This window comes from Ictidomys tridecemlineatus, chromosome 2, assembly GCF_052094955.1.
Source record: "Ictidomys tridecemlineatus isolate mIctTri1 chromosome 2, mIctTri1.hap1, whole genome shotgun sequence".
Classification (NCBI taxonomy): domain Eukaryota; kingdom Metazoa; phylum Chordata; class Mammalia; order Rodentia; family Sciuridae; genus Ictidomys; species Ictidomys tridecemlineatus.
The window spans coordinates 1,265,436-1,287,431 of record NC_135478.1 but is presented as its reverse complement, the minus strand read 5'-3'; the positions used below and the strand labels follow the sequence as shown (position 1 = coordinate 1,287,431).

The window sequence follows — 21,996 nt, the reverse complement described above, 5'->3', positions numbered from 1 at the left end:
GAAGTACCCTGGGACGACAGTGTCGAGTCCGTGCGCCTCCTCTGCGCCCAGGGAGGTCCTCCTCTTCCGGCGTTCTCCAGTCTTGCTTCCTCCGCGGGAAGCGGGCGGAGAAGGGCAGGAGGCTGGGACCCGCGCTGGAGTCAGCCTGCTGCGAGCGGAGGGCCGCTGCCTGGCTCCGTCCGCTGCGCGGGTGCTGCGTCCCCCAACGTGCGGGCCGGCAGGGACCTTCTGTTCTCCGGCCTGCGACGTGCGCCTGGAGACCCGTTTGTGGCTCTCCCGGCCCATCGCGTCTGCTTCGCGCTCCCGTCTGCACACTCTCCTGGCCCTCCCTTGGAAATACCAGGCCGGCACCCAGGAGTGGTTTCGTTTTTCTTTTATTTTTTAAAAAAGCCCCTAAATTCTATGGCTTCAAGGAAGCGTCAGAGAAACGTAAATGCCATTTCTGTACACTTTGTAAAGCAAGTACTACTCTCGACCACCGCTGGGGAGGCCCGGCGCCTCCGCCCACCCCCGCAGCCTCCAGGCGCCCCCACCACATCCTGGTGTGGGGCGGGGGCTTTAAGGCGTGGTCTCCCGCGGCGGTGCCCCCACCGAGGCCGGGAGACCAGGGGCCGCAGCCGGCAGGCAGCAGGAGCCCGGCGGCCCCTGCGCCAGAGTGGGGTCAGAGGCCGCACACCCTCGGGGTCCTGGGCACAACCTCCGGGAGCAAGTGCGCCCACCCGGTGCAGGCCGGGCTGGAAAAGGCTGCCGCGCCCTGGCGCCAGAGCTTTGGTGCAGCATTTTGGTTGGGGGCTGGCTTCAGCTGCAGCCCCGCCCCCACCTTCCCCTTTGGTTTGGGGGAGGCCCAGGGGGTGGCCTCACCCTGGCAGCAATGCCTGGGCCCCCTCCTAGGTGGCCTGGCAAGATGACCCAAAGTGCCCCTCCCAGGCTGGGCCTGCCCCCCCTCGAGAAAACGGGCTTTGGATCGAGGGAGACAAGCTGGGCTTTATGAGGCTAACGAGTGGCCCGGGGGCCTCCAGGGTCACGCGACTCATCACCAAGGAGATGGGAAGGGCGGGGGCAGGGCAGGCCTCTGCTCTTTTTTCCTTGTTTCCTTGTTTTAAATAGTTAATGCTCTCGAAGGGGAGGACTAGACACAGCTGTAGACATTTCGGCCGAAGTCTTAAGTGAAGGAAGTGACCCCACGTCCTGGGGGTGGGGGCCTGCGGTCCACGCGCCCCGGCAGTCTGCCTGGGCTTCCGGAGGGGCTCTGGCCCCAGACACCGTGGAGAGCCGCGGGCCTCCTGGACAAGCTCAGCCAGAGGCTGCGCGCAGTAGGTGCAGGCGCTGCAGGCACCCGGTCACTTGTGTCGCTGCAGAGATTTTCTCTTCCTTCTCTTGAAGAAACAGCAGCACCTGTGGGAGGACACCAAGGAGGGAGGGAGGTACCAGGCTGGCAGTCCACACACACTCTGCCCAGGTGTCCCCTCCCTGGAGACCCGCCCCAAAGCTCACTTGGTATCATCTGTCACTTCCACCTCAGCGGGGGCTGTGATTGGGGCATTGGAGTGACCGGCTGTGGGGTCATCTGCATTCAGCTCTCCATTGGTGGAGTTCAGCGCCTGGGTGGGCGGGGGCAGTGGGGGAGTCATGCCAGACGCCTGGCACCTCCCTGGGATGTAGGGGGCCCCGGGCCACCCTCACCTGGTTTTTGTTGTGTGGCTGGGCTTTGTCCCGGTGCTGCGGCTGGGTAGGCAGGTCGGTGTGGACGGTGCCAATGGGTGTTGGCTGCGGGAGCGGGTGTCAGGATAGCCCGGGAGGCCCGACTCTGACGCCCTAGGATGGGGTTCTGACCCACTACCCCTGCACACAGGTGTACCCCAGCGCAAAGGGCCGAAGCCCCCCTCCTGCAGGGGGCTTCCCAGCCCACTGCCCAGCATCACCTACTAGGGACTTCCTGGCCGGCCACCCACCTCACCTACTAGGGACTCTCTGGCCCACTGCCCACTGTCACCTACCAGGGGCTTCCCGGCCCAGTCGTACTCGTAGTCGAACACGAAGCCGCTGCGGTCGAAGAGGTCGGAGAAGAGCTTGCGCAGGTAGTCATAATCGGGCTTCTCAAAGAAGTCCAGGCGCCGCACGTAGCGCAGGTACGTGGCCATCTCCTCTGCGGGAGAGAGGACAACAGCTGGGAATGAAGGAGAGGGCGGGGACAGGGGCAGGACGGGGCTGGTGGAGGTGCTGCAGGGCGGGACTCTCACCTGGAAAGCTCTCGCACAGCACCTCGATGGGTGTGGCCCTCTTGGTGTCCCCAATCTTCTGGTACCGCTCCTTGAGCGTATCGGCCTGCGGGTCTCACGGTCAGTGACCACGTCCCTCCCCCCCCCCCCCGCCCCCGCCGACCCGCACCGCCCGCCCGCCTACCTTGAGCCCCTGCCAGGGCAGGCTGCCGCGCAGGAAGTACATGAACATGTGGCCCAGCGCCTCCAGGTCGTCGCGGCGGCTCTGCTCTGCGGGGGACAGCAGGCTCAGCGCGGCCCGCGCGCCCGCCCCCCGCCCGCGCGTGCAGCTCACCCTTGCCCAGGTGCGTGTTGATGCTCATGTAGCGCGCCGTGCCCGTCAGGCTCTTGTGCTCGCGGTACGGGATGTGCTTCTTGGTCTCGGGGTCGATGTACTCCTTGGCCAGCCCGAAGTCGATGATGTGGATGACGTGCTGCCGCTTGGTCCCCGGGCGCCCCACCAGGAAGTTCTCGGGCTTCACGTCCCGGTAGATGAGGCTCTTGGTGTGCACGTACTCCATGCGCGTGATCTGCGGGGGCCGAGCCTCAGCGCGGGCCCCGGCCCCGCCCCCCCCCGCCGCCCGGCCCGCCCCCGCACCAGCTGGATGGCGATCATGAGCACCGTCTTGAGCGTGAAGGTGCGGTCGCACAGGTCGAACAGGTCCTCCAGGCTGGGCCCCAGCAGCTCCAGCACCATGGCGTTGTACTTCCCGCACGGGCCGAAGTAGTAGACCTGAGGGATGCCCTCTGCCGAGGGGACAGCGCTAAGCTGGCCGCCGGCCGCCCCCTGCCCCGCGGGCCCCCCCAGGGCCTGCCCCTACCTGCGGCGCTGAGCTGTTTATAGAAGCGGTACTCCAGGTGCAGCTGCGGGGCCCGGGACTTGATGGGCTCCTGGGGAAGACGCGGACGTTACCCCTCCGAGCCTGCCCGGCGCCCTGGGACCCTGTGGGCCTGGCTGGGAGGATAGGAAGGAAGGACTCACCAGTTTGATAGCCACGTACTCATTTGTATAGAGGTTCTTTCCTGTGGGGACAAAAAGCCATCAGGGCAGCAGGGCCAGGAGCACCTCCTGACCTGGCAGGACCCTGTCCTCCCCACCCTGCACGTAGCCCCCACGTACTCCGAAGCTAGCCCATACCCCATCTCTGTTCACCGGAGGCCCCAGGGAGGCAGCCCACTGAGTCTGTCCAGTACCCCGGGGCAGGAACCTTGCACCCCAGGCTGGTTAGGGCACAGCCCCTCCCCCCACAGGAGGCCCTTCAGGCTTCCATCCCGAAACCGGCAAAATACACGGCAGCACGTCCTAACAGTTTGGGCTTTCACTGCTAGATGGAGGGGAAGGTGGTCACTAAGCCTGCCCTAGCCCTGAACCCCGTGAGGGCAGTGTGGCCCCAACTTGGTGACTTCGTCTAGCTCAGGGCAGTAGCCGACCCCAGGTGGGCATCTACTGCGTGAGCAGACTCCCACCCGACTCCCTCAGGCAGAGCTGCCCCCGCACCCTTGTGTGCTCACCTCACAGCACACACACCACTGCCCACCTACACTTGTCAGTGTGGAAGGCCGCCCCCAGCAGCCCTGTCCTGCCCTGGCTCTGACCACAAGGCCACATGCTATGTCAAGGACTGGGGCCCTCCTCCTGCCTTGGTCCTGCTGCAGGAGAGGCCTCCAGGTGCCCTCCACCCACTGTAGCCGAGTGGCCTAGGTGCTCGAGACAGCACACAGAGCCAGGTGGCCGAGACGACAGATGGCCACACTCTGCCCTGTGCCTGCAGCCAGTCACAGTGGCTCCCCTGGCTTTGGTGCGTTCCTCGGCCATGCTGGCCACTCAGTCTTACCAGTGTCTCCAGTGGCCTGCAAGTAGGAGCCTGCAGGATGTGGGCGTGAGCGAATGCCTGCGGTGAGCAGGCTCCTCTCCACTACTGCACACTGCCCCTGGCCTGGCCAGGGGTACAAATGGGGCTGTCCATCAGCATAGTTCCAAACATGCCAAAAACGTGAGGAGAGCACTGGAGGTGGCCTGCAGGCCCACACCACCCTGGGGGAACTCTAGGGCTCTCAAGAGGCAGCTGGGCGGCACCAGGCCGCAGGCTCGGGGTGTGCACCTGCTTTCTGCTATGTTCACCCACTTGGGGTACGCATGAGTGGTTTCCAGTTTGGGACCCTCCTGAGAACTGGTGCTGCCAGGGATGCTGGTGCCCTGGCCTCCGCGGGGCCAGGTGGAGTGTGCCGCTGCACCCTGCCCCTTCACTGAGCACTGGCCATTCTGAGTGCCCTCTGTTCAGGTCTTCTGCCTGTTTTTTCCAATGGGTGGTTTTCCTTGTATCATATGGTTGTGGTTCCTGTGATTCGTTTCTCGGTTCTGGAGACTGAACACAGGGTGCTCTACCACTGAGCCACATCCCCAGACTTCCTTATTTTCTATATTGGGGTAGGGTCTTGCTGGGATGCCCAGGCTGGCCAGGAACCTGTGATGCATCTGCCTTAGCCTCCCAGGTGCGGGGAGGACAGGTGTGACCTCTGCATCTGGCAGCCAGTGCTGTCAATGGGTGCCCTGCAACACCTCCTCACAGTCCCGTGTGCCTGCTTAGTGTACGCTCTTAGTGTGGCCTCGGCCTAGCTCCGAGGACATCTCTTAGTCAGTTGTCGGTGGTGATTTTCTTCCTGTACTTGGTTGGAGAGGCCTTCAGCTGCCCTGGCCTTCTGACTGCATATCTGGGAGCATGAGAGTCCAAGGGCTTGGAGGTGGCCTGGGCTTGAGAGGGGCATGTACACAGGCGTCTGAGGTCTCTGGGGACCTGTGACCCCAAAGGGTTCTCTGAGGGCTCCTGTGAGGGCCCTTGCCACACATGCAGAAGGTAGGAGACTTCCAGGCCTGACACAGTACAGCTCCCAGGGACCCTGGGGCAAAGAAAGACTCCAAGGCCACACAGGCTGAAGGACCCTAGGCATAACCACTGAAAACAGACACCTCCCCAGACTCCCTGCTGAGACTCCAAGTCCAGAGCCCACACCCTGTGGAGGGGGCGTTGTAGACCTGATGTGTCACTAAGGAGAGCCACCAGGACCAATGCAGTCTCAAGCCTGCAAGACAGCAGAGTCCCTGGGCCAGCTTCAGGGGCCAGACCAGCACCACAGAGCTCCGCCAAACCCCCGAGCAGGAGGAGCGAGTTGCAGCCAGAGCAGGGAGGGAGTGAAAGATGCCACAGAGGGGGGCCTTAACAGCGCTGTGGCTCGGACATGCCCCTGGAACCCCGGACTCAAGTGCGGAGACTTGACCTCCAGGGCAGGGGTGTGGCAGGGGTGTTTGGCGCACAGCACCCTCAGGGAGGGAAGGACAGGAGGCCCCTGCCCAACGCTGGCCCTGCCCATGGATTTCCAGCCTGCAGAACAGTCAGCCCATAGGCTGCTGTTCATTATGAAAGGCCTCGTCTGGGACCCTGTGCCGAAGCCCAGAGCAGATTAAATTAGCCACTGCAAAGTTCCAGGAGGCTGGGTACGGTGACCTCGCCTGTCATCCCAGGACTTGGGGCTGAGGCAGGAGGATCACAAGTTCCAGGCCAGCCTGGAAGGGAGGACAGCTGCGTCCCCCACAGCCCAGCCAGGGAAATGCCACACATCTCTAGCAGGAAGTGAAGGGTGCAACGTGCTGCTCTCCGCAAGCAGGTGGCCTTACAGCTGTGCGGAGTGACGGCTGACAAACAGCCCTGTCACTCAGAAACACGCTGCGCCATGGGGCAACGCCTGTCACCCAGCTGCTCAGGAGGCTGAGGCAGGAGGACGACAAGTTCCAGGCCAACCTGGCAATGTAGAGAGGCCCTATCTCAAAAATAATAACCATAAAAATAAAAGTAAGGGCTGGGGCTGAGTGGCAGAGCGCTTGCCTAGCACACACGAGGCCGAGGCCACGGGTTTCGTCCCCAGCACCACATAAATAAACAAGTAAAATAAAGGTATTATGTCCATCTACAATAAAAATTAAAAAAAAAAAAAAAAGTGAAATACGCCAAACCAAAGAAGGTGGACAGGAAGAGCCCACACTGCGATTTTAAAACCTCAGTAAAACAAAAGCCCCCCCAGCCCCCACCGCCCCAGCTCCTGGGCTCCCTGCCCAAGGACACAACCCATACAGCCACCTGGGTCCCCAGAGGTGTACGAGGCCAGCCTGGGCTGTCCAGGGACCGCTGTGTGAGGGTGTGCACATGCTCACAGCCTCGGGGCAGCAGTGCTGGGTCTCGAAGTCCCTGCAGGTGGGACTCCACCTGCTACTGAGGACCCGGAGCCTAGCTACAGGCAGGAGGCTCTGGGGCCAGTGGTTCTGCAGAGCAGAGCAGGCTGGGGGCAGGGGCGGTGCCAAGCTGGCCTCCTGGCCACTGCCTGCTGAAGAGAATGCAGGGAAACACTGCCCTCCTCAGGAGGGACGAGGGGCTGCCCAAGTGCACAGAGCAGATTATGGACCTGGCACTGGCCACGCACTCCTCAGCCTGACCATTTCCCTGAAGCCCGCATCAGTCCCTCGAGAGGGGAACTGTCATCCACCCCATCAACAGGTGAGGAACCTGAGGTGGAAGAGGGGATCACAGACCCCAACACACAGGAAAGGAACAAGTGGGGCCTGGGGTGTCCACCACCCGTGTCCTGGGCCCCAGGCAGTTGCCACAAAGGTGCTGTTAAGTCAATGTCCACTGCTCTGGCAATCCGGGGCTCTGATGAGGCCCAACCTGCATGGGGCGCACACAAGGCAGGTCCTACTGCCACCCTGTACCTTATCTGTCCCTGCCTGTCCCTGCTCCCTCTAAGTGACCCTGATTCCTATGATGACAGGCACCAGTGTGGGGTGGAGCTCATGTGCTTGGGTGTCTCCAGCAAGTTCCAATAACAGATGCCACTGCTTCCGGGGGGGCGGGGTGGGGGTGGGGGGGGCAGCACCCTCGAAGTGCTCAGGAGCCTGGGGCTACCCGGAAGCTCCAGAAGCACCAAAACTGGATTCTATTTCTAGGGCCAGGGCCTTCCTGGGCCACCTGCTGAGAATGGAGCTCCCAAGGGTGTGGTGCTGACCACCAGGGCCCCAAAGGGAAGGCACCCCCGGCCAGGGAGGGGCCCAACCCTGGGCTCCCAGTGCGTGCCCCTGGGACCTGGCTATGCCAGGTGTGGTCTGAACGTGGAACAGCACGAGCCCTGATGCGGAGCGTGGCCAGAGCTCTCCTGAGCTGACAACCGAGCAAAGCTGGGCCTGCAAAGTGGAGAGGCCTTAGTCCAGCTCAGAACCTGGGCTGGGGTGGGAGTAACCACTTTGAAGAGCCTGGCTTGGCCTCTTTCCCCACTGTTGTGAGCCCCTCCCTGTGACAACACCGCCCCCAGAAGGGAGAGGGGGGCCCAGGCTCCCTGCTCCCCAAGCCCACTCCAGGGTGAGAGGCTGACCCCCATTTATGATCCACAGCAGCTCAAGGGGTGTTGGCCACCACAGCGGCAGCCTTGCCGCACCGACCTCCCCAGCTGCTGCCGGCGGGCGGCTCACCTAGGCGAAGCTCCCCGAAGTTGCCACAGCCTATCTTCTTGCCAACGCGGAAGTTGGGGCCCACCATCAGGACCCCTGAACTGGTCCCCGAGCTCCGGACGCCATGGCTGCTCCGGCCCGCGCCGGTCTTGGACATTCTCCGGCCCTCCTCCAGCTCCCCTTTCCCTCCTTTCTTGTCAAGATCCATCAGTTTGTGGTACCCTGGCCTCTCCACGGTGACTCTGCTGCGTGCAAAGCCCGTCTGTGAACCAGAGGTCGCCGCTCTGTGTTAACACGCCATGGGCCCAGCGGCGTGGGCGGGGCGGCCTGCGGCTCCCGGCAGGGGAGCTAGTGGGACGAGGCCGCTCTGGTGGGTCCTGCCGCGGTGCTCATCTCCAGGGCCTCAGGGTCACGTAGGGGGAGAGGCATGCTGCTGGCAAGGTCCCTCGGCCTCAGATCTCGTGGCGCCCAGCTGCAGAGAGAGAGGCACAGGTCAGGAAGCCAGGAGGACAAGGGCAGACCACTATGGGCCCCCCAGGGGCGTGGAGGCCGTGAGCAGGGTGACTGAGGACAGCACCCAGAGGGGCCCCAAGTAGCTGGTGTTCTGGAAGGATCTCTGAAGGTCTGAGCGCGACAAGTGACATCCCTGCCCCCGACCCTGGGAAGCCCTTGTATGCACCACCCCCCGCCACCAGAGACACTGATGATGGGGTCAGAGGCACAGCAAAGGTTGGTGGGATGGCCAAGAGGCTGCTGGCAATCGGCAGGTGGCAGAGGCCCTGGAAGGCTGAGCCAGGAAGAGCAGAGGGCCAACCCTCCAGCTCATCTCTTGGCCAGGGAGAGGAAGAGGGCACACGACAGAGGACAGCAGACAGCGTCCCGGGCAGAGGCGTGGCCTCACTGCCTGACCTCAGCTGGCATCCCTGGATGGCTGGCGACACTGGGGAGGAGGGGCAGGCCTGGGAAGGGCAATGGCTTCCCACGGCCCAGGTAGCCCTGGCAGCTGCACTACTCCAGCGAGGAGGCAGCGGGGGCTCGGCTGGCTAGGGTGGGGAGGGTGCGCCACTGGACACCTGGTCCTCCAGAACTGCCCTTTGACCTCCCCTTTCACTCAGGCCCACATCAAGGCCTTCCTAGCCAGGTTCCAGGTCTTGCCCTCCTATCTAGCATCCAGCTGCTCCCAGCAGGGGGCCTCTGGCCTCCAAAACATGTGCGCCCCGCAGCATAGGGAGGCCCGAGTCGTTGGATCCCCAGCACTCACACCACCACTCACCAAACTCGTCCACTGCTAGAGGCCGCACCCCTGAAGCATATTGGTGCCTGCCTGCTCTGGCCTCTGTGCCCGGGCTCGCTCCTGCCTGGTTGTCCTGTCTCTGGCCCACTTGGCAGTTAGGGAGCTGGGCATCTGAGAAACCAGCCCCTAAAACAACTATACAGGGTCAGGCCGAGATGCAGGGCTGAGGGGGGCTGCAGGAGGACCGGTGGGCACGAGAGCACTTGCAGGCCATACCTGCATGGGCGCACTCACTCGGCCCTGACACAGCTGTCCTGCACATGAGGGGGGCCCACCCAGGACCCAAGGACACTCCTGGGGGTCAGCAGGTGATAAAGGAGCCTCGCAGGTAGGGGTGACAAGGCTGATAACCCTGCTGCCTCATCTCGGGGCCTCACAGCCCCCAGAGCTGTCCACATTAAAGGGCCTGCCAGGTGCAGGTGGACCAAAGGTTCAGGAGCCACTTCTGGGTCACAGATGGGGACCCCAGAGATGATATGGTCACAGGGACATGACGACACAGGGCAGTCTCAGGGTAGGTGCAGCCGTGAGGCCTCCTCAGAGGCCCAGACCTGCCTAACCAAAATGGCACCTCAAGGCTGCCCCCACCCTAGTGTCAGAACAGTCCTGGCGACAAGTGCCAGTGCCAGTGTTGGAAGGAGGCTGGTGTCACTCCCAGTTCCTGCCCAGCAGGGCAAGAAAGGGCTGCAGTCAGGGCCCCTGAAAACCTGGCCTGGGTCCTAGGAAAAGCAGGCAGCCCCACCAGCCTCCAGGACTGCGGGCACTCGGCTGCCCTGCTCTGCTCTGCCTGCCCCTCCAGGACAGCTTCCTTCTGTGGCATCTGAGTGGAGAGACGCAGGAGAACACAGAGCAGTGTCCTGGGGCTGTGCTTGGGATGACACACACACCTCAGATCACACCACACCACCTTGGCTGACCAGTACTGAGGCCAGACGGAGAAGCAGGCCCTGGCCAATGTCACACAGCAGGAAGTCTGGCCTCCAGCTGTGAGGGTGGCTTCAGCTCAGGCCCCGCTGGGTCAGGCAGTGGGTCAGCATGGCACACAGGTGTGGGCTGGAAACAGCCGTTGGCTGGCTGGGGACGTAGGACACAGCAAGAGCAGCACACGCTGAGAGTCAGTGGCTATGCAGAATGCCCAGGTTCGTCACTTTATTATAATCTGTAAACTGTGCCACGGAATTCACGTGAACCATCATTCCTACGTCCTGTCTCTGCAAACTCCCGTCCTGGACCCTCCTGTCACTGCGTCACACACTGCGGCCTCGTTTATCTGGCTCTCACTGAGGTCCCTCCACACTGCAGCTGTCACCACACTTCTGCACGTGGACGGGCATGCTGTGTCCCTTCGTCCATCACGGATGCCTGGGCTGTCTGGGTTGTCACCCTGCAGAGCTCCAGGGCCGGGTGGAGACTCTCGGAGGTTTCTAGAAGCAGCACCGCGGGGTGCTGCACTGTTGCCCACTCCACCAGCTCAGGCCCCTGCGCACGCTCCCAGGTGCTGTGCTGCTCCACGGTGCCCACAGCCCTCTTGGTGGTAGGGGAGAGCTGCAGAAGGCTCGCTGACCCTGTGTGCACGGTCTGCAACTTCTCCCCAGACCACACAAGGCAGTCAGGCCCTGCCACAGTGCTGGACACAAGGAGGCAGCCAGCAGCAGGGTGCAGATGAACGGCCATACCTGAGCAAATGGTAAGGACGCGGGCCACCCCCACCCTGCTCAGCGCTCCCCAATGCCCCCGCCTGCACGACTGAGGACACTGGTGCAGGTCTCCAACCTTCCTAGCTGTCCAAACTGAGCCCTCCTAGACACCAGCATAGGGTCTCCCAGTAGGCCTGCGTCCTCTCCCCTCTGGAGCTATCTCACCCCGAGTGGGGACCTGGTACCACAGGGGACACCCCGTACATGGAGGTGGGAGGCCAGTTCTCAGCAGCAGCACCTCCAGACATCACTGGCTAATGCTGGAGCCATCCAGAGCAGACCCACAGCGGTGGGACCACCAGCAGGGCCTTTCTGGGGAAACACAGGGGTGGCAGGACGATGCCCAGAGGGCTCCTTACCAGAGCTACTTCAGAAGAAACCATGCTCTGCACCCCAGGCCAACAGGACGCCCCAGAAGCTAGCTCACCCAGCACCTCAGGGGAAGGACAGCAGCTTCAGGCTGGGCTAGGCCCACATCCTGACCTGGGGGAGCCACGCCCACCTGCAGCCTCCACTCACAGGGCTGGCCCTGCCCCACCCAGGAGGACCAGGAGTGCACACCTCCCCTCGGTGGGGTTTGCCAGGGGCCGGCTGGGCCTGTCCCAGTCTGCCCTTCTGCTGTGGGTGCCTTGCTGCCAAGCAGACAGGCGTGGAGGTGGCAAGGTAGATACTGCTGCACTGGGGGGACTCGTGGCAATGGCCAGGGCACAGCCACACCCAGTGCAGGGGGGAAGGTGATGGGCAGCAGGTGGCACCAAAGAGGCTCTGCTGGGAACTCCCATGCTTGTTGAAGGCCTCCCAACATGGAACACTGCCGCCACCAGCCAGGCCCCTGGCTCTTGCCCTCCCAGCAGGCAGCTGCTCCGCCTGTTGTCCTGAGTCCACCAGACCCCTCCTGGCTGTCAGGGCTGTGACACTGGGGGTGGCTGCTGCATGCCTAAGGCTGCTCCTGGTGAGCTTAGACATCTCCATTCCGGACCAAGGCCTTCTCTGGAACACAACTCTGGACAAAGGAATGTGAATTGAATTCCAGGGGAGAGATGGGAACCCAGGAAACAGGCTCCTGAGGGAGGCAAGAACATCGCTGGCTGTCACAGGACCGGCAGGGCCAGTGCTCACAGGGCAGGACAAGGCACAGAAGGAAGCCTGGCTTGCTAGGCGAGTGGGAAGACGAGGTGCCGGGAGCAGAGAGCTCCCAAGGACCAGTGCCCGTGGGGCAGGCCCAACCTCAGGAACCTGGTGGTGAGACAGTGTGGACGGCTCGGCCCAGAGGAGCCTTGGCCTCAGTGAGACCCTGACCCCAGCTAGCAAGGAGGCGCAGACGCTGGCTTGGTGACCACAACAGGGGTTCTTTACAGGGTGTGTGGCAGTGCTTTGTGCTTTAGTTTCTCCTTACATTTAAAACTGCTCTTAAAAATTAAGCCTATCAATCAAAAACAAGAAAAAGAAACTTGCAGAACCCAACAGGCTTCCCAGGGCCCTCCCTTTCACATGGCTGTGGATCAGTCCCCCAAGCCAGTCAGCCAAGTGTCCACACATCACCCACGCAGGCCCCATCCTGCAGCGCTGAGAACAGGGCTGCCAATGCCCATGAGCGTGTAGCCGCAGGGCCCGCATATGTCCCGTCGACCCCACAGCCTGGCCTCCCGTTTCCGGTGACCCGCACCCTGTCAGAGTTCCACCAGGTGCCACGCCACACAGAGCCAAGACCGAAACACTCAAACCTCCCTGGCATCCCTCAAAGTCGCCCAAGGCCAGCACCTGAGGCCAGCAGGTGGGGACCCAGAGGTGGTGCAGCGGGGCCAGGTGACGGCAGCCCTGCGCGCCAGGCTTGCAAGACTGGGGCTGTGCCCCGGGGACCACCTCCTGAGAAGGGCAAATGTTCACGCCACCGACAAGTGGCTCTTGGGCCTGCTCCCTGAGGCCACTCTGGGGTAACGGCCCTCTTCCCCTTGATGGTGGCGGGCTGCGCAGCGCTCACAGGGAGAAGCTGACTCCAAGGAAAACAGAGCTCGGCACACTCCCTCAAAGCAAGACGCTCAGGCCTGAAATCTGCACAGAAGCACCCAGGCCGGACACCACCCCAGGAGCTGTGCTTAGGAGGTGCATTCGAGCTGTGAGCACTATGGTGTGGGGGCCAGCAGGGCAGTCCCAGCTCAGGTGGTGTGGTCACCCCAGTGTCTGGGCTGCCACAGGGCAAGAGCACAGAAGTCACTGAGGCCAAGCGGTTCCCACACCTCACCTGGGAAGGGGCTGTGGCCTCTGCTCACGCTCCTGCTCTGGTGCAGGGTGATGCTCACAGCCTTTCCCCTCCCACAGCTGGAGCTCCACCTCCCAGGCTCACTAGGCCCCCCCAGATCACACCTGCCTACCCCATGAGCATGAGAAAGGTGACAGCACCTGGGAGACCCCAAGGCCCCTCCTAGGGAAGAAGCTGCCACCAGACTCAGGCCTCCTGGTAAATCCTGGCCCAGGCAGGGCTGGAGGGTGACGGTCACCCACCAGCAGCACAAGGTGTCAGCCTCTCCTGGACACACGGACCCAGCAGGACTACCTATGAGGGGGCCGGGCCTGGGAGTGTGGGTTACCTAGGACAGAAGAACAGGGGGACCCTAAGCCACTGGGCCCATCTTTGCCTGGGAGTAGGTTCTGGGGTAAACGGAAATGCCACCATTAGACCCAGCTGGGCTAAAGTGAAGCTAAAAATACCAAGGGGGAGGGTGGGGTCACTAAGCCCTCTCCCTGCCCTAAAATTAAAATCTGCCTCAGCCTGAGCCACGAGGCCCACAAAAGAGCTCTCCCCACGCAAGGCTTCCCCCAAGGGTGGAGTTTCAGGGCACAGATTGGGGACAGCTCCTGCCCAATGGTCTGGCCTGGACAGAGGACAGGGCCCAAGGCCAGCCTGTGATGCTCACTGTCCAGGCAGCTGACCAACAGCTGGGCAGAAATGGGGAGCCTACTTGACTGGACATGGCTCTGGGTGGGCGCATCCCCTCCAGGAGAATTACCTGCCCTGTTCTTTTGGGGATTCTCCATCTTGCCAGGCACAGACCAGCTCCCCTGCTGGAGACACCAGGGGCCCCTTCTCTGCCTCCTCCACTCAGTGATGTCACAGTCCCTGGCTGACATCACCAGCACAGCTCCCAGTCCAGAGCCAGCACCTACCCAGGGGCACAGGCCAGGTAGGGTGTCACTGGGAGGGGAGACCTGGCTGCAGTCTGCATGCTGATCCCCAAAGACAGTGGAGCCTTGTGACATGGGAGGGGAAGACGAGAGTCCACAGGAGAGAAACTGAACACCACAGACCTGCCACGGACCTGTCCCAGCCCAGAGCTCACGCACTGGCGTCTCTGCCAGTGGGGCACTTGAAAACTTCTATAATAAAAACCAAAAAGAAAGAGGCGGAGCCAGGTGAGGAGGAAGGGCAAGGGACGGACGGCTGCATTCATCTCATGGGCCACAGGAGAAAGCGGGTCCATCCCTGCTCCTGCTGGTCAGTCACAGAACTGCCAACAGGCCAGACTCAGGAGCTAGGGCCCCGGCTTCTGGGCCTGGCCTCTCCTCAACTCGGGGACTTCACCGTGGGCAGCACCCTCAGGCTGTAGGAGGCAGTGCTCTGGGGACCCCCAGAAAGTCTCAGATGATTCTGCCTCCCAGGAGGCCTTGGGCAAGGCCTGGGGACACCTGAGGTGTCAGAATGGGGAGCACCTGGCATGAAGTGGCAGAGGCCAAGGATGCTGCTCAGCACATGCGGTGTCCAGGGCATCACCAGAGAACAATCAAGCCCAGGGTCCATAGTGCCCAGCAAGGACCACAGGCTCGGGAGAGGTCCACACTCACCCAGGTGGCTACAATGTCATACAGAGGTCTGTGGGAAGACAGACATTGTCACCTAGGTACCACAGCACAAGCAGATGTAGTAATGGGCACACAAGGAGCCAGCTGCAAGAAGCCACCACTGTCAGGGCAGCCCAGCTCACTTCCTCTTGCGCTCTGCACTTCCCTCCACACAAGCCTGACTCACTTCCACAGAAGGAAACAATCCACAGAGCAAAGGTGACATCAAAAGCCGTGGACAGGCTCTTATGGCAGATGGTGGCAATTAGGGAATACCTGTCCAGCTGGCCACGGGGGGGGGGGGAGCGTCCTGTGTCTCAGGGCAATAGTAAGTCAACTGGGGTGGCCAGACAAGTCCTGGCAGGGAAGGACCACCCCAGTCACAGTCCCCATGGGAGGAAATCCTGTGGTTGGGGAGATGGGGGGTCCAGTTGAATCCTGGAAGCATAACCACAAAGGGTTGCAAAAAGCTCTGCACTTAAAAAAAAAAAAAAAACATTAAACGTAGACTTTTAATGGGTGAATTATTATATTTTTAATATTTTTTAGTTGTAGTCGGACAAAACACTTTTATTTATTTATCTTGCGTGGTGCTGAGGATGGAACCCGGGGCCTTGCAGTGCTAGGCGAGCGCTTACCGCTGAGCCACACCCACCCTGCACTGACGTTTTATATTTACTTTGTCTTCGGTGCAGTGACTGAACCCAGGGCCTCACACAACACCTCTGATACAACCGCAGGTTCACATTGACTTAAATTTCTTTTGGATTTTTTTTTTTTAGTTGTAGATGGACACAATACCTTCATTTTATTTATTTTTATGTGGTGCTGAGGATCAAACCCAGTGCCTTACATGTGTTAGGCAAGTGCTCTACTGAGCTAGACTCTAGCCTATTTTTTTTGTACCGGGATTGAACCTGAGGGCATCTACCACTGAGGTGCACCCCAGCCCTTTTTGAGACAGGATCTGCTAAATTGCCTAGGCTGGCTTGGAACTTGCCATCCTCCTGCTTCAGCCTCCCAAGGAGCGGGGATGACAGGTGTGGCCACCATGCCCACCATGTGTTTTTTATAGACTGAAGTTTGAGGGAGCACCTGCCCTGGTAAAGACACCTCCAGGTCCAGAGTGCAGAAGGATCTGGGAACACCACATCAAGGTCAGGGCTTATGGGGGCAGTGCAGAGGGCCGGGTCCACAAGCTTGGCCTGTTTGGGAAAGTGGCTATGTGATATATGGACTACAAATGAAACTGCTAAGAAACAGTGGGCACAGCACTGGCCAGTGCCCAGGGGCCAGCTGCACAGGCTAGGAAACTATGAGACCCTGTAGCCATGTAGGACCAGGGTCCTGCCTAAACCACTGGCTTTTACTGTGGGAGGGTGTATACATATTCCAGAGGAATGCAGAGGTGTGCGCCCACAGGAGGTACAAGACCTGGAGCTGGAGGTGCAGAGAGGAGTGAGCAGGGCTGTGGGAGCACTGGTAAGTCGCCCACTAGCCCTGGCCCCCAGGGTGCAGCCCAGGGCTCCTGCTCCTAGCATGGCACACCCCTGACCTGGTCAGTGAGGTGCTGGGCTCACCTCACCTGTGCACAAATACCAGAGGCCCTCCCACAGTCCCAAGACCTTTTCTAGACCATTCTAGGGGCAATAAGGAGGGGTGCCCCAGCATCATCTGCCTCCAGGAACCCCCCCCCCAGCCCTCCCGATCATAAGTAATCTGGGACCTGTTGGCTGGGGCTTCCTAATTCCCAGAGGCCTAGGTTAACTGCAAAAACTAAACTTCCAGAAGCCCAGCTGCTTGTTCCCCTCCAGGAAGGCCAGACAGCTCTGACTGCCCCTCCTGGGGGGATGTCTGAGGTCACTAGGAGGGATGTGCTGGCCCTACCCCTACACCGGCAACCCCCTCAAGGCCCTTGCTGTATTCTCCCTCACACCAACAAAGGAACTCAAATGGCCAACCCAGGAGAACAAAAGAGATGTGTGTGAGCCTCTGTCACTCCCAGGATATGGGGAAGCACAAGCCCAGCATGCACCTACCAAGCTCAAGTCACCCAGAGAGCCCTCCTGGTAGGGCAGGGTCATGTGTGCAAACTGCCCTTGCCCAGGTATTCCACAGACCAATATGGCCACCACGGACCTAGGAACAGTCTCTTATGCACACCACTTCCCTCTCACATGGGAACTGGGGGGATCAGACAAAAAAGGCAGAGGTCACTATGAGTCACACAAACATCCTGAAGCCACCTCAGAAATAAGGTACCCGAGGAAGGCGAGCCTCCTTCTACATGGCCTGCAGACTATGTCCTCATCTGGTTTCAAAGACAAAGGGGTTCTTCCTATGGACCTAAACTGGGCCATGGAATGTCTGAGTTCTGGGGAGCAGAGACTTCCAGCTAACTAGGTTTCTTTGAAACCCATTACTTTTAAGCTGAATGGTATCAAGGTAAAATTATGAGCTACAATAAATCATCTACAGTATCAACTTCTGCTTTTCAGAGAATTGGACACCCCTGAGGCCTTCCCCAAGCCCACCCTTGAACCCCACAGGAGCCCAGGGCAATTCAAGGTAGCCTCAGGTGGTGCCCACACTGCCCTGAGCCCCGAGGTCCACACACATACCTCCAGCACAGGGGCTGGGAAGCAGAGGCGCAGCCAGAGACGGGGAGACCCAAGATCCCCCTTGGGGACTCCTCTGCTCTGCAGGGGGCTCTGGGGCTTCTGGGCTTTAGGCAACAGCGTGTACCCCTCCAGATCGGGCACAACCAGACTTGCAACCTCTTTCTGTACCTCCATCAGGAGGCTCATGGGCCACCCATCAGGTTCAGAGCAAGGTGTCCTTACATGGCACTAGCCAGTCAGGAAGCCCTCCATTCCTGCCCCACAGCCAGCATGGCTCTTCTCTGGAGATGGATGTGTGCCTTTGCTTTCTACTCAGTACCTGAGTAGAAAGTACAGGTGTCCTGCCACTGGGCATTAATGGGCATGAGCAGCAATTTCCTTCTGGGCCTGAGGCACTGCTATGGCCACACTGCCCCGCTCTCAGCCAGCCCCACTTGCAACAGGGACCTGGTACCTCAGAGACACACAAGAGCTCTCACAGGACCCCTGGGAAAGGGAGTGGCAAGCAGACCCTGAGCAAGAGGAAAAAGTGCTGGTGGAGCCTGGATCCCTAGCAATCCAGCCAGGCCTTGTTAGGGACAGCAAAGGACTCAGAGCAGAGGAGACAGACTTGATGGTGGTGGACTCCCAGGCTCGGTTCTGACTGCCTGCTGCCCCACAGGCTTCCTATGTCCTCCCTCTGTGCAGGATGGAGCCAGCTGGGGACAAGGTATGGCAAAGCAAAGGAGTGTGGAGGTGTTAAGATGGTCCTATTCCTTCAGAAGTTGGCAAGACGCCAGCCTGTGGGACACACTGGGCCCCTCTCAGAGGTGATTGAGGACTCGGGGTCCCACCCACACCAAGTGTCAGCAGTCAGAGAGGTCTCATCTGGAGACTGGAAGCCAAAGGAGCTCGTGCTAACTGGCTGGCAGTCCCCTATTCAAACGCTCCAGGCACACCGTTCTGTTTCAGGAGCTCGTGAGTCCTGCTGGTGTCCCAGTGCCTCACCGTGAAGTCCTAGCCTCAGCCCACTGAGCAGCTGTGCCCTAACTGGGTAGACACATATATAGAATGAGGTATGCTCCAAAGCCACAAAGCCAGGCCAGTTCCAGGACAGGGCCACCTGCACAGCCACAGTACCTGAACACAGGTGGAGCTGGCACTACTGGCAGGAACAGGGAAGGTGCCAAGAGGACAGGAGACGTGTCCTCTCTGCTCCACAGACCAGCCCAGCCACCATCTGAACTCCCAAGAAACACAGCCCTCCTTGCTTCCACTGGTACAGCAGGCGTTGGTACAGCCCCGGTGTTGACCAGCCTCACCAGCCCCGGTCCTCCTCCACCCAAGCAGGGGGCTAGGTCCCTCTGGAAGCAGGGTGCTGCGGTGCAGCTACCTCAGAACCAACACAGCACAAGTACCATGAGCCACTGTAACGAGAGCAGGCTGAGAGGACCCTCCCCACCACCAGACAACTGCCCTTTGAGCATGGAGATGTGTGTTTGCCGCCATAAGCCAGCACCAACAGTTACTCCACAAACATGACCTGGGACACTCATAGACCAGCTGGAAGAGGCTCGCCCAGCCCAGGAAAGCAGGCCACAACTGAGCATGAGTAGGGTAACTCTGAGTGCCAAGCGGGACACTACGTAGGGCATGAGGCCCCAGCTAGTGCCCTGCCATCACCACAGCACTGCCCGGGTCTCCTGGGCCCAGGGCCTGCTTTGCGTGGAGTCTCTCTGCTCTCCAGGTCAAGAGAAAGCCAACCAACCTGCTGATGCTGACCTGTCCAAGGTTACCAGGGGACTAGAGCCCACACCAGTCCTGGTCACACAGACACTAAGATCCATCAGAACCGCAGCCTGGCCTCTCTGTCTGCCTTCTTCCCAACCACACCCACCACACAGCCTCAGTTAAGGCTGCCACGGACTGTGAGCCCCTTGCAGAGGGAGAGGCTGCTGGCTGCTCCTGTGGGGTCTGGAGCAACTCTGTAGCACCCAAAAGGGACAACAAAGCCACACGTATGTTCCTCCATGGAAGCTCCCAGGGGAAATGCCAAATACCAGCATAGCTTCTGTCCCAACTAGCTGGTGACAGAGCTGGCCAGGGCCCCAGGGCCTGTTTCTCAGATGGGCACCAGCCCACCTGTAAGTTCCCACGCGTACAAGTGGCTCTATGTCTGTCTGGCACACCACATACTTGCCCTGATCCCCAAATTAATGGCTGGCATGCTGGCTTCCTCAGAGCTGGCATGAGCAGATAGGGAGACTTTAAATTTAAAAAAGCCTCACCTACTTCCTTTTGCAACCTAGAGGTAATTACCGTATAATTAAAAAGAAGGAAGAGAAGTAAAGTAAGACGACACAGGAGCTGGTAACTCACACAAATATGTCTGCACAAAGCTCCGCACTGTCATCGACAGCACCGCAGCCGGCTGGCCTCCCAGACATGTCCAGAGCCTACAACAACAATTCATCCCTCATTTCCCAGAGGAACTAGGGTGATCAAACCAGTCAGAAGGCTGCCTGACGTGCTGGCAGGTCCTGCTGCAAACACAGCATGTTCAGACCAGATCTGTGGCAGGATGACCACTGCAGACTCACTGGCCACCGTGGCGAGCAGGTGAACAGAGCCAGCTCCTCCTAGAGCTCACCCCACCTGCCCACTGGAAACTCAGCTGGCCTCTGAGCCCTAGATCTGGCCCTCCCCTGGGGCCCCCAGTTCCCCTGCAGGGGGCCCTCCCACACATGGCTCCTAAGAAGCACCAGAGCTCAGTGTACCCGCTGAACACAACATCTGAGCCCAGGAGACCCAAAGCAGGCCTGTGTGTGCCTGCACGCACTCTGGGTGCTGCCTGGGAAATTCATCAGTCAGCGCCACCCAGCCTTGGTGGAGACATAAGCAGAAAACAAAAACAAACTACCAGCCACAACCGCAAACTTCCCCCTTTCAAACCTGTGGGTCCTATGCACCATCTGCACTCTCCCCAAGGCTCCTGGGGCGGGGTAGGGCAGGGTGCCCAGCCCCTTATGAGAGGGCGAATTCTCCAAAGGTCGTTGGGTTTCCCCCTAGACTGGAGGGCCCTCCTATCTTCTCACTGGTCTCACACCCACAAGCTCCCAGAGCCTCTGGGCTAGAGACACCCAATGAGGACAGGGTCTGTCCCAGTGATGGGGAGGGAGGACCCCAGAAGTGGAAGGTCCAGTGGATGCGGGCTCAGACAGTGATCCAGGCCTGTACTTTATGAGTAGAGAGAGAAAATGCTGGCCTCCACCTACACATACACACCCTCCAGGGCTGCTTCCTGCAAACAATGCCATCCGGAGGCCGCAGAATAAGAACCAGCTGCCCCAAAGCCTGTCTGGTCCTTAACACGTCTCTCCATCCCAACCTCCAAATCAAGAGTCTTCCCCCCAGAAAGTTGGGGCAGAAGGTCTAGGCAAGGATCCCAAGGGCCAGCTCAGACATCTCACCCCTCCCTCCCTGATCTGTGTGTTTCCGGAAAACAAAGCCAGTGGCCAGGGCGGAAGGCAGAGGACGCTGCCAGCCGAACTGGGAGTTCCCCAGCAGCACCCGCAACAGGTTCCCCCAACAGACCCCTTTTCTCGCACCAAATCCACGGGCTTTGCACCTCAAAAGCTTCAGGACCACACAGTGGAGGCGGGGCACAGGAGAAGAGGGAAGGACTGGGAGTGGAGAGGCATAAGGAGCCAGGCCCAGACATCAGGAGGCCATCGGACCATGTGGGCAGGGGGCCTCAGGACGAGCAGGAGGCCGAGGTACACCTATGGGTGGGAGGTGGGCTAGAATCTGGGTTTCAAGAGAAGGGACAGGTGGGTTGGGGACAGCAAGGATCAGTGGAGGCCAGCAGAATCTGGAGTGTGGGGGTCACAACAGAGTAGGATCTGGAGTATGATGGACACGGACAGAGCCTGGAGGTCCAAAGCGAAAGGTCGGTGGGGTTGGGGTCCCAGGGTCCACAGCGCGAGGCCCGCGGACTGCAACACTTCCCCAGCGTGGAGGCGGGGTCCCAGGCCGAGGCGGGGGCCCGAGCTCAGGGTCCGCGGGACCTCCGGCGAGAAAGCCGGGTCACTGGGGGTCACCAGGGTCCGGAGCTCGGGGGGCAGCGGGTGTGGCAAGGCGGAGTCCCCGGCACGGGACAGGGCTCAAGGGGGCCCAGAGCTGGGGCAGCTCGGGCGGGGTTGTGGGGTCGCGTGGGGCGGATACCCGGGCGGCGGGCGCGCGCGTAGTTACCTGCGCTCCGCCTGGGGCCCGCGGGCGGCGGCGGCCGGCCTCAGCAGCGCGGCGTCCCCCGCTCCGGGCCCCGCGCGCGCTCACGGTCCGGCTCGGGCTCCGGCGCCCGTTCGGGCCCCCGCTCCGGCTCCCGCGCCGACGGGGCCGGCCTCGGCATGTTCGGCGGGAGGGCCGGGCTCGCCGCTCCGCCGCGCCCGCTCCGGGGCCCGCGCGCCTTACGCCGCCAGCGTCGGCCAGCGGGGGGCGGCGGCCTGAGCGCGCCACTGCGCAGACGCAGCTGGGGCGCGGGACGCGCGCGCCGCGCACGTCACAGCGTGGGGCGGGGCCGAGGCCTGTGGGGCGGTGGCGCGTCTCTTTGCGACAGCGCGGGTTTCCGCGCGACAGCCGCTGCGCTTTGCGGCAGCCCCGAGGCTGCTGGGCCTTCGTCCTCTGGGACGCCGGAGGCGCGCGGCCGCGGCGTCGTGCGCCAGCGGGGAAGGGGCCCTGCGGATCCCAATCTCCGGGAGGCGTGACTTCCGCTGCCTGCCCGCCCCGTCGTCGCCATGACGACGCGAGTCCCGGCGCC

The 21,996-nt window shown here is 61.1% G+C and overlaps 1 protein-coding gene across 4 annotated transcripts; it reads right to left on the bottom strand.

Annotated features, from left to right (window-relative positions):
• Positions 1–358: 358 nt before the first annotated feature.
• Csnk1g2 (casein kinase 1 gamma 2) lies at positions 359–21,687 on the bottom strand. 4 transcript variants are annotated; one of them, XM_078033132.1, is made up of 12 exons: positions 21,432–21,683; positions 7,774–8,224; positions 3,241–3,281; positions 3,080–3,149; positions 2,857–3,005; positions 2,554–2,788; positions 2,404–2,489; positions 2,241–2,325; positions 1,998–2,146; positions 1,684–1,767; positions 1,495–1,601; positions 359–1,395 (listed from the first exon to the last, which is right to left on the bottom strand). In XM_078033132.1, the coding sequence occupies exons 2-12, from the start codon at positions 7,958–7,960 to the stop codon at positions 1,341–1,343; spliced, it is 1,248 nt and encodes a 415-aa protein (XP_077889258.1). In that variant the 5' UTR covers positions 7,961–8,224; positions 21,432–21,683; the 3' UTR covers positions 359–1,340. The 4 variants fall into 4 exon arrangements, with proteins under 4 accessions (XP_077889258.1, XP_077889263.1, XP_077889271.1 ...); XM_078033137.1 differs by lacking the exon at positions 1,684–1,767 and having other exon boundaries at positions 21,432–21,687; XM_078033145.1 differs by lacking the exons at positions 7,774–8,224; positions 21,432–21,683 and adding an exon at positions 4,094–4,268.
• Between the last annotated feature and the right edge of the window lie 309 nt (positions 21,688–21,996).